At 36.7% G+C, this 12,569-nt stretch overlaps 1 protein-coding gene across 3 annotated transcripts; it reads left to right on the top strand.

Moving 5' to 3' along the window:
• The first annotated feature begins 375 nt into the window (after positions 1 to 375).
• On the top strand, positions 376 to 12,328 carry LOC114191925 (F-box protein PP2-A15-like). 3 transcript variants are annotated; one of them, XM_085675875.1, is made up of 4 exons: positions 376 to 894; positions 966 to 1,084; positions 11,638 to 11,692; positions 11,844 to 12,328. In XM_085675875.1, the coding sequence occupies exons 1-4, from the start codon at positions 571 to 573 to the stop codon at positions 11,928 to 11,930; spliced, it is 585 nt and encodes a 194-aa protein (XP_085532001.1). In that variant the 5' UTR covers positions 376 to 570; the 3' UTR covers positions 11,931 to 12,328. The 3 variants fall into 3 exon arrangements, with proteins under 3 accessions (XP_085532001.1, XP_027937182.2, XP_027937180.2); XM_028081381.2 differs by having other exon boundaries at positions 379 to 876; positions 11,638 to 12,328; XM_028081379.2 differs by having other exon boundaries at positions 379 to 894; positions 11,638 to 12,328.
• The last annotated feature ends 241 nt before the right edge of the window (positions 12,329 to 12,569 follow it).

Here is a 12,569-nt window from a genome sequence, read left to right as displayed (position 1 = left end):
ATAATAATAACCATGTTTGGTGTGATAAAAAAAGATGAATAATTTAGAATAAAATGTTTTGAAGGTAAAACTCTTCTTTAATATAAATTCGTGTTTTATAAACATGAATAACCTAATTTTTTAATTTGTTTATAATTTCCCAATCTTGTTAATTTTCTTTAAGAAACTACATCGTAAATTTCCTGATGAAGGCATGATTCTTAGCTTGAAAACTCATGCCGTTGATGATGATGTTTGTTTTCTTCAGTTGTGGCGGCAAAATCAACGGCGAAGCCTAACTCCTGAGCAGTAGACCTCTCCACAGCGAATCGTCGCTGTCATCCAAAAGCGGGACCCACCTTAGCTTCTTTCATAATGTTTACCCCAAACGGAATAATTCCAAAATCAAAACCCCACAAACACTTTTCACACACAACAAAAACTGCAGCAACCACAACTCCTGCAACAATCCATGCAACAACAACAACGGAAAAGGATCGATTAGTGTTCGGTTTCCCACGCGTTTACTTTCCCTCGCTGAGCTTCCTTTGGGCGCGTGCCATGAGGTGAGGACTGAGGAGGAGGAGGAGCATGGGCGCGTCGCTGTCGAGCCTCGGCGCGAACGGTTCGACAATCGGTCCGGGCCTCGGCGACATTCCGGAGAGCTGCGTGGCGTGCGTGTTCCTCTACCTCACGCCGCCGGAGATTTGTAACCTCGCTCGCCTCAATCGCGCGTTTCGCGGCGCTGCATCCTCGGACTCAGTCTGGGAGGCCAAGCTGCCGCGCAACTACCAGGATCTGCTGGATCTGGTCCCGCCGGAGCGCCACCGGAATCTCTCGAAGAAGGATATTTTCGCTCTCCTAGCTCGACCCCTGCCCTTCGACGATGGCCACAAGGTGGGTGGTGCTCTTCAGGTCAGTTTTTTTGTTTAGTTAGGGGCAGCTGGAACTTTTAGGGTTTTTGTTGATGGTTTATGGTTTTGCAGGAAGTGTGGCTGGACAGGGTCACGGGAAGGGTTTGCATGTCGATTTCGGCGAGGGCGATGGCGATTACTGGAATTGATGACCGGAGATACTGGAATTGGATTCCTACTGAAGAATCTAGGTTAGATTTACTTGTCTTTAAAGCTGTATCACGAGAAAGAAGAAGGATACACTGATGATAATGTGTTTCTTGTTTGATTCAAAAGAAAATGGAAAGAAAAGATGAATGTTGACTTTAGAAACAAAATATTATGTGACTAAATTGACTATGTTCTGATATTGTAAAGTGATTTTACATTAGCATCTAATCACATTTACAATTCATGGTCTTGTACAATGAACATATTTTGTATAAAATTGATGCCTGTTTGTGTTTGCTTATTTTTGTTTTTACTCTACTTAACATAAGTTAGTTTTTTTCCCTTTGCTTGGATGTTTAAATCCTCTGATTGATTGGGAGACAGCTTTTTCTTTTTTGAGATTATCTCTCATTTCCACTCATTTTTTTATAGACCCAAACAAGTGGAAAATCTTTGAGAAGTTCTAATTTTATCTTCCCAACCATTTTCCTCACTTGTCCTTGTAAAGCCTGGTTTTCATAAAGAACAGAGAGAGAACCATGGATCAAATTAAGAGGAACTAGAACAGATCCATTGATTCATTGCAAACAAGGTATTTTAGACAGAGGAGGGAGAAACTACCCTAAACTGCTTTTTCCTAACTGAATGTGCTGAACCTGCTGATAGCCTTGGTTGTGACTATATTACGCTCTTATACTCCTCCATAACCTGGAAACTTCGAAGAAATTATGTGTTGTCTGATATTTGAAGTTAAAATGTTTGTGCTCGTATCTTAAATTAAGCAGTGTAATGTAGTAAAACATAATTGGTTTGGCTGCACTGCTGCAGGCATTTTTCTACTTGTGATTAAACTTATTGCGGATTGTAAGGTCATGACATGATTCGTTTTGGTGATTATTTGACATCTTCTCTTGGACAATGACTGTAGTAGACTACTTCTTTGTATATTTATTTGGGGCTTGTTATAAATGGTAGATGTTTCGTTCGTACATGATTACTTGAACAAATTCTGAGAAAAAAAGATAACATGGCTTGTTATAATGGATGGGTTTTTGGGTTAGTAGATAGTTGAGTTTAGGGAATCATAGCTGCTATAGGTATTCCTTGTGGGAATGGAAATATTATATTTTATCTCTCGTTTTCATGATGGAATGCCACTTTATGAGGTGTATGATGGAAATAGACCTTTGAGGCATGATAGTAAAAAACGCGATCCAGACCGTAAGATCGTACGATTGTACGATCTTCTTCCACCTCTTTGATCTCATTTCACTTAAAACTTGCGATCTTCACGGATCGTGTGAGATTGCCGTTGTAAATCGTGAATCGTATGGGAGCGGCAATTCTCGCGAGATAGTCCCTCACAGTCACGATGATATTTCTCTCGTCGTCTCGCATCGCAATCCATTCCAACAGTGAGGGGGAATAAGGAGATAGGTTAAGCAATGACGGGGACACCTCTATCAACTTCAACTCTCGAGACGACGACGACTCTTGCAGGCATAGTGGCGGCTGCCTCTCTATCACTTCGTGAGGGAGGATGGAAATGAAGTTGTTTTAAAACCCTAAATCTTTAACCTAGTTTTTAAAGTATATTAAAGTCGAATTATAAAGCCCATTTAGTAAATAGCCATGATAGTAAAAGCTATTGCATGGTAAAAGTAACACTTTTAAAATAAAGAGGGTAAAGAGTCATGATAGTAACTATTAAATAAAAGAGTGTAAAGACTCTTGACAGTAAAAGTAACTCTTACAAAAAAAAAAGAGTGATTCCCTCTCTTCCAAAGAGAGAAAAAGCGGGACTGTGTGATTAAAAAAAAATAAAAGTGGGACACTAAAAAGATAAAGTTCTCAGTGTTACGATAAAGAAATAATAACTCCCTCCATTTTGTCAAAATTAAAACTAATCCCTCTCTTCTATAAATCGAGAAGACTACCACTACACAATTACTCCTACTCACTGAAACAACCACTCCCTCTCTTCTCTGTTTGCACCTAATGACGAATTCTTTTATTTAATATATTATAAGGTTTAGTTATGAATTTTAAGTGACAATAAAATTTGTAGGATCTTACGATCCGTGCTACGATCTTCCGATTTACGATTTATATTATCCATTCCGATCTTGAGTAGGATCTCGATTTTGACTACCATGCTTTGAGGGCATGGGTGTTCTGAACTCAAATTGTGAGTCAGAATAATGCAAGCTAGCTTTTTCTTTTAATCAATATTAGTATTAGTGTTATCAAAAATAGGTGATAGCGGAACATTGGGTGAAAGCAGTGGCAATTTTGGTGCTTGGCGCATCAACATGGTGGTGGTTATGCAGGTCTTTTATGGCGGCCACTTTTTGAATAACATGCAGTGGATGCAGAATGGCTATGGCGAAAAAGGCAGAGAACGAAGCCCTATTGAGGCAACACCAGTGTGGAGAAGAAGACCCTTCAGTTGGTACAGCGACACCGGTAGAAAAACCCTAGTTTAGGCACAAGAGATCTGTTTTCTTTAGTTTATTCTATTGGGTTTAAAGCCTAAATAACAACTAAGATAAAAATTGGGCTGTTTATGGCCCAATAATTTTTTTTTTGATTTAACCTAATATTTTAATAATGCTTAAACCTTTTGCCCACTGCCCCTTGCACTGCTCACTGTCATCCACCGCCAGCCACCGCCAGCCACCGCTAGCCGTCACCGTTGGCTGATTGCATGTCTTTTTTTTTTTGTCTAGTGCCACCTACTTTCTTAATTTTTTTCTTTTCTTCTTCACTTCTTCCATATTTGAATTCCTAGACATAATATCATTACTTTTGCACAACAATTATATTTCTGTAATTTTTTATAATGTTTATATTATATTTCTTCTAACCTAATGTTTTCATTAAAACTCGATATGATTTCTGTTATAACTTTATAGAGGACTTTTGGGTTTTCAATATTTTCCGATATTGATAACATTGATTAGTATATCAGTTTACTCATTGCTAGAGCAAATTTTCTCGATCATAATTGTTCTTAGAATCACAGATAATTAAAGTTTAAGAATTTCATGTTATTTCTCAAAGTAGTACTTAAATTTGGTGTAGGAGGATGTTCAACAACTTTATCCTTTTCAAAAAGAGATGAAATAGCAACTTACGTGTCTGTGGCATAGAAAGATAGAAAATTGTGATTTCTTTCCACTTCTCTTGGCATGAAAGTCTTCAGCAGCAGCCCATGCAAGCATAAATCTCATACTCTAGATCGCTGAATGATGTTATAAAAATATTACAAAAGTATAATTGTCATGCAAAAGTGATAATATTATGTCTAGAAATTCAAATATGGAAGTGAAGAAGAAGAAAAGAAAAAGATTAAGCACGTAGGTGACACTTGACAAAAAAGGATTGACCACAGATTCTAGAAATAGCACATGATTTCATAAAACCATATGATACGTTCCAATTTGTACCGTCCCTAAACCCTAAACCCAAATGTAACGTCCCAATTTAATAAAAATAATTCTAGTAAATAGAACTTCACATGTTTGTAGCCTAAAGTAGAGCACTGACAGAAAGTATATAAGAATCAACCTTTACGGTTATCCTTAATATACTGAACAAGAAACTAAGGCACAAAACTATGCCATAACCAAAATCTAAACACAAATGAGATTAGATTGGAAATTTGCTCACAGAGCAAGAAACTTACAAAATAAAACAGTTCGACAAAAAAGTACTCAAAAGAGCATTAGCTACCTCGCCCAAAACTAGACAATAGCATCACCACCATCTGAACGATTCCCAGGAATCTCCACGTCTGCTCACACCAAGTATTGGGTGATCATTGCAAAAAGGAAAAGTCAAATAGAGAACACAAACACAAAGAGAAAGGGTAAGCTAATTTTAAAAAGAAAAATAAATACATCTATATACCAATTACACCAAGCTAAGCAATATCGACTAACCCATTACACAAAAATGGCACTCTAGACTCAATTATCTAGATCTAGACATTGATGTATGATTCTTGATGGTTTTTGCACTTGTGGTGGCCTCTACTATCTGCAAAGTCATTGTCAATAGGTTTCACCCTACCACACAAGGTTAGTCGCTTTAATCGTCATAAGAACCCTGAGGATCTCCTGTCCCTCTCACCACATGACTCATTCCACTCTACATGAGTCTTGAATGAGCATTAGAGTATCAGGATAAACCTCCAGTACTGATTCCTTACATCAATGAACACTTTATTAATTAAATCAAATAGGATCTCCCCCATGAAATTTCCTATATTCTCACGCAAGTATTTGAAGACACGTATTAAAATCATACAACTTATTTCTCTCTTGGAAAATAACTAATTCTTATAATTTTTATCCAATCCAACTTAACAACACATTATGAAAACGATTTGGGATTTTAGAAAAAAAAAACTGCAGCTTGTGTAAAGCTCTAAAAATTTTGTATTTATATTCAAATTAAAGATAATTAAATCAAGAACCAAATGGAACAAGAACCAACTTAATTGAATAACTATAAAGAAAGTTATGCACCAAACAAGCAACTAAGGTCAATGCTGTCAACAACCAAACTACAGTGATCTTGCGATAAAAACTGCTCTCACTACAGAGTTCTGATTCAAGATCCGACCGGTCAAAGTCAATAACTATGTGTTAAGGATAGCTGTTACAATTTCAGCTTGATCCAACGGTTAACGAAGTAGGAACTTTCATTTTACGAAAAATGTGCAGTGCTGTCAACAACCAAACTACAGTGTCCTTGTGATAAAAACTGCTCTCACTACAGAACTCCGGTTCAAGATCCGATCGGTCAAAATTAAGAACTATGTGTTAAGGATCAACTATTAAAATTTTAGCTCGATCCAACGGTTAACGAAGTAGGAACCTTCATTCTACGAAAAGTGTGTAGTGTAGAAAAAAGAGTAGCGCCACATCAATCAAACATACCCTGTACATTCCAGAATGATAACATAAAAATGTGACATCCCATTTCTAATAGAGTAATCTACTAAAATTTCGCATCACATAATTATAATATAAAAGAGCACACGACATGAAGCATACATGTACTAACCACAACTCATCCGCTGATTCTTCAACATCAGTCGGTTCGGACCTCCACTTAGTTTCACCCAAGCTTCATCCTGGTCATGGATAGATCACCCAGGTTCGGGTCCATAAGCAGTGACAATTGCCCTATGAAGACTCGCTTTCGCTATGGCTCCGGTGGTTTCCCTTAACCAAGCCACTGCCTATGAGTCGCCGGCTCATTCTTCAACAGGCACGCGGTCAATCATATTACATGTACTAACTATTACAGTTATCCATCATATACTCGAAAAGAAAGTTTAGGCACATTGTCTTGCAAAAGACTGCTCATAGAGCAAGGAATTTAAAAAACAACATTGAATTCTTCAAAAGGGACTCGACAGTGAGTCACAACCCAGACCATGGTAACCACCCTACACTGTAGCGTCGTCACCACCCTTTGAACCTCCAGGGGTTTCCACATCCACTCACACCAATAATATTGGTGATCATTGCAAAAAGGAAAACCAAGCAAGAAACACACACCAAGAGAAAGGGTAAGCTAGAGCAAAAATTGTTTTAATCATGTTAAAGAGCAAATCAATAGTCGGATCATATTATGCACAGACAAAGCAGTAGGCACCCAAATCATGTGAAAGCAAACAATTTCAAGACTCTATGACTCAATATTCGGATCATACTCTTGATATAGAATTCAAAAGGAAGTATGCGCCTGTGCTGGCTTCTAAACTCTGCAAAGTCTAGACGCAAGGGGTTATCATCCAACCACACACAGAGTTAATCCTCTAATGTTATGGGCCCAATATGTCTCAAGACTAGGACCTCCTACCACTCTCACCACATAAATTATTCTACTCTATGTGAGCGTGAATAATTTTTAGAGTTCAGGATACCTTCCTTTATCTAGACATCTCCTATATCAAGGTATACACTAACCACTATCACTAAAAGTTTCCCTTGAAACTCTTTTACCAACAAAATCCACATGCCATATCAAGCATTCAATTCTCATGCCAAACCACCACCAACCATACAGTCATGTTTTCCATTTCATACACAACATAACATGATCCCGTTCAATCTCATGCTTTATATATGCATACCAATGTCCAACCCAACCAAGTCATGACTCATTACATAACACATTATGCAAACGATTTGGGATTTTAGAAATAAAATTGCAGCTTGTGTAAAGCTCCAAAAATTTTGTATTTATATTCAAATTAAAAATGATTGAATCAAGAACCAAATGCAACACGAACCAACTTAATTGAATAACTATAGAGAAAGTTATGCACCAAACAAGCAACGAAGGTCAATGTTGTCAACAACTAAACTACAGGGACCTTACGATAAAAATTGCTCTCACTAAAGAGCTTCAATTCAAGATCCGACCCGTCAAAGTCAAGATCTAGGTGTTAAGGATCAGCCGTTAAAATTTCAGTTCAATCCAATGGTTAAAGACTCAGGAAAGTCAATTTTACTAAAACTGCGCATATCAGAAAAAGACATAGTCGCCCAACGATCAAGGCACTCGCCAGCGACCACCCGACGCTTTCAGAATACGAAAAATAACGTCAAATATCACATGAATATTTGAACCCCTAACTTGGAAATACACCAAAAATTAACGTTTTCCTCTATCTTGTCTCATATTCCACAAAACACTAACCAAACTTTGTCAAACGAAACAGGAACAAGCAAAACAACTTAAAAAAAAAATGAAACCCTAACTTCCCTTATCTCGATAACGCTAGAAAACGAAGGCAAACTCTTAACTGAGGAACACCGCAGCTCCAAGAATCAAACAGTGAGTTGAAACGTGTATACAAACACAAAATAGGGGCATGAGGATACACCCTAACCCAAACCTACGTACTCGAACAGGAAAAGGAGAAGAAAGAGCAAGAAAGTTCTAAGGTCCACTTACTTGGAGGCAGAATTGTCTTAGCAAGCTCGAAAATGGAAGGTTTCCTGTGCCCTAACATAGCTCTCAAATTCTACAAAGGAGTGGGAGAAATTGTTTTTTTGAAAATGAGACAAGTGAGGCATTAGGGCTAGGGTTTCATTTTTTTTAACTTGTTTTGCTTGTTCCTGTTTTGCTTGGCAAAGTTTGATTAGTGTTTTGTGGAATGAGACAAGATTGAGGAAAACGTTAATTTTTTTGTGTATTTCCAAGTTAGGGGTTCAAATATTCATGAAATTGTAATATTTGACGTTATTTTTCGTATTTTGGAAGCGTCGGGTGGTCGTTGGGCGAGTGCCTTGGTCGTCGGGCGACTGTGTCTTTTTCTGATATGTGCAATTTTAGTGAAATTGACTTTCCCGACTCTTTGACCGTTGGATTGAGCTGAAATTTTAACAACTGATCCTTAACACCTAGTTCTTGACTTTGACTGGTCCGATCTTGAATCGGAGCTATGTAGTGAGAGTAGTTTTTATCGCAAGGTCCCTGTAGTTTGGTTGTTGATAGCATTGACCTTCGTTGCTTGTTTGGTGCATAACTTTCTCTATATTATTCAATTAAGTTGGTTCTTGATTCAATCATCTTTAATTTGAATATAAAGACAAAATTTTTGGAGCTTTACACAAACTGCAGTTTTATTTCTAAAATCCCAAATCGTTTGTATAATGTGTTGTTATGTAATGAGCCATGACTTGGTTGGGTTGGACATTGGTATGCATTTATAAAGCATGAGATTGAATGAGATCTTGTTATGCTGTGTATGAAATGGAAAACATGACTGTATGGTTGGTGGTGGTTTGGCATGAGAATTGAATGCTTGATATGGCATGTGGATTTTGTTGGTAAAAGAGTTTCCAGGGAAGCTCTTGGTGATGGTGGTTAGTGTATATCTTGATATAGGAGATGCCTAGATAAAGGAACGTATTCTGAACTCTAAAATTTATTCACGCTCACATAGAGTAGAATAATTTATGTGGTGAGAGTGGTAGGAGGTCCTAGTCTTGGGACATATTGGACCCAAGACATTAGAGGATTAACCCGTGTGTGGTTGGGTGATAACCCCTTGCGTCTAGACTTTGCAGAGTTTAGAAGCCAACACAGGCGCATACTTCCTTTAGAATTTTATATCAAGAGTATGATCCGGATATTGAGTTGAAATTGTTTGCTTTTACATGATTTGGGTGCCTACTGCTTTGTCTGTGCATAATATGATTAAAATATTTTTGCTCTAGGCTTACCCTTTTTCTTGGTGTGTGTTTCTTTGCTTGGTTTTCCTTTTTGCAATGATCACCAATACTATTGGTGTGAGCAGATGTGGAAACCCCTAGAGTTCTCAGGGAGGTGACGACGAGGGTGGTTTCCATGTCTGGGTTGTGACTCACTGTCGAGTCCCTTTTGAAGAACTCTGTGTTTAGTTTTAAATTCCTTGCTCTATGAGCAATCTTTTGCAAGACAATAATACTTTTGTGTTCTTTATGGCATCGTGGTGTGCCTAGACTTTCTTTCTGAGTATATGATGGATAATTGTAATAGTTAGTACATGTATGCTTTATGTCGTGTGCTCTTTTATATTATAATTATGTGATGCGAAATTTTAGTAGATTACTCTATTAGATATGGGATGTCACATTTTTATTATGCGACAGTGCACGGCGGTGAACAGTACAAGGAGTGACAGTGCAAGGAGTAGTGGGTTGAACGAGAAGTTTAAGCATTATTTGAACATTAGGTTAAATATAAAGATTTTATTGGGCCATAAGCGGCCTAATTTCTATTAAGTTGTTATTTGGGCTTTAAATCAAATAGAAACCACTAAAGAAACATATATCTTGTGACTAAACTAGGGTTTTTTTACCTGCTCCGCCTGAAGAGTCTTCTTCTTCAAGCCGTTGTTGCCTTATCATCTTTGATCAAGTTAGGCACACATGAGTCTGGTAACTAAACCATTTATAGAAGGGATTTAATCACCCGCAAGATTATGATTTTGAACATGATCAAAACCTAAATGTAGGCTTCTAAGAACCAAGATTATATAATATCTATCAATTTATTTGTTGAGTTCCTTTAATTAGTTCGCCACTAGAAATCTTTTCATTTTTATTGTAGACCTACCCTTTGTCATATGTGAGACCATATCTTGGTTGGTCTGTTTGAGAGAAGTTACTGTTTGAGTTGCATTAAAGAGACGCTGAATCTGGGCCCTTAGCCATTTCAATCAAGCTCTGACCTGACCATATATTGTAATTATACTCATTTTGTTGCAACTTTCGGGGATGAGCTTTGTCCCTATGAGTGAATGAAATCAGGATGTATTCTTTAGCTAAGTCCCTAAGTCCCTTCTTAATTTGACCCTCAAGAATGTCATTTTTAGTTTAAGGCTTATCCTTTTCAATATAGAGTATAGTGAGGCTGTACTTATCACTCTAGTGTTTGAAAAGCCTCAACTTCATTTACCTTATTCACTGGAACGGGTGTAAATTGCATTTCCCGTTTTTCGAAGTTAAGCACATAGAGTGATTGATAGGTGGACAGTTTAACTTATAAAGCTATCAATTTTTTAAATATTCCATATTCTTAGTTTAAGGTCCAAATGCACAGATTTGCTTGTTAAGTTTCATTGTAGTTTCATTGTATCTTGATCAATTTATCTTGTTGATTTTTTACTTTAAGAAATAGAGGAGAATGTTTCTACGATAACTAGTGCATGAAGTTCAAGATTGTTTGTTAACTGTGTTGTATTGCACCGTTTACTTCCTGGGCTTTGTTTTCAAATCTTCAATGTTCCATTTAAAAGATATAAAATCTTGTTGGCAATGGTAGTGTTAAATTGTGGATGATGGTTGGTTTAATTTTTATTTTAAAGAAGTACCAAAATACTGAACAATTCATAGAATTGCTTAAAGTATTCAAGCTGATCTCCATCTCAGCTAAACCAAATGACAGTTTTTTCATATGGCTTCTTAGTTAGCCTGTGTCTATAGTTAAGCTCATTTGAATTGTATGGACACCTTGACAGTGGTATTACTTTGTTCTCTTGGAAATAAATTCCTTAACTAAATCTCATCATTCTTTTTCACCAAAATGAACCTATATACAAAAGCTACATCAATATTCAAAAGAAAACATTTGACAACGGTCTTAGATTCATAATTCATTACATGTAAATAAAAAAAATCGAACATTACTATTCTCTACCTCTATATATGCCAGCCTTAATCTGGATGAGGGAAATATTCAAATATTTGTTACCTGGAATGATATTTTTTATTGATTGCAATTTGGTACCGTATAGATTCATTGACAAAATGTGCAACCTTGAACATGACTAATCCTTGAAATGCTCAACCTGATTGGACCTACTCATTCTATTAAAGATATAGTGGAGATTGGTTTGCACGTAATAAACGAACAATTGTAATTCTCCTTGTTCACGCTTAATTATGTCAACTTTCTTCTTATATTCTGTTTGCATTTCTTTTTGCAAACTGTAGCACTTGCGAATCTCGATGTAGAAGTTGTGTTGTTTTCCATTTGTTCTTGTAATCTGTCAGCATTCTGTAACACCTTAGATGATTTTCAGGTTTCACACTGTGGCGTATTTGCAGCAAATATGGTGGTTTGAAGTGGATGGGGAGGTAACGTTTCCATTTCCCGCTGATATTTATACTCTCTCCTTTAGGCTTCACCTTGGACGGTTTACCAAAAGGCTTGGACGGCGTGTCTGTAATTATGAACACACCCATGGTTGGGATATAAAACCTGTGAAATTTGAATTGTCTACTTCAGATGGCCAGCAAGCATCATGTCAATACTGTTTGGATGAAAGTGATATTGATGATACATATGGAAATCATAAGCGTGGATACTGGATAGATTATAAGGTGGGTGAGTTTATTGTCAGTGGATCAGAGCCTACAACTCAAGTTAGATTTTCCATGAAACAGATTGATTGTACTCATTCCAAAGGTGGCCTTTGTGTAGATTCTGTATTTATTATACCAAGTGATTTGAGAGAGCGCAAGAGAAAATGCATTTTGAAATAGCCATATGCAGAACAGGAAGCTTGTTTCTTTTAGTGATGTCAAGTCAAACACCCTGAATACACTGTTGGGATCTACCACAGCTTATACATAACCAAAAAAAAAGTTTACAATTTGGAGAATGTCATTTTTCTGGTTTTCTAATATCCTTTTTGGCATGTGAGTGTGTATATCCTCTGTAGTTGTGTAATAATAATTTCTATTCAATGTATTTTAGTTGTTTACACTTTAGGTTGATAGTTTATTTATGCCTTCTCAAGCGTTTTATAATTGATGTTCTTTATGCCTTCTCAAGCTTGATTTGCAGAGGTATTGTTTGCTGCACTGGATAAGATATAGCATGGTAAATATGAATAAATGTAAGAGCGTATAAGATATATTTCTTTTATAAGATATGATTTTCCAATGACAATAAAGAATATATATATATATATATATATATATATATATATATATATATATATATATATAT

Source organism: Vigna unguiculata, chromosome 7 (assembly GCF_037176805.1).
Source record: "Vigna unguiculata cultivar grain cowpea cultivar isolate G323 ecotype 2 chromosome 7, ASM3717680v1, whole genome shotgun sequence".
Taxonomy (NCBI): domain Eukaryota; kingdom Viridiplantae; phylum Streptophyta; class Magnoliopsida; order Fabales; family Fabaceae; genus Vigna; species Vigna unguiculata.
This window is presented reverse-complemented; position numbering and strand designations above follow the sequence as displayed.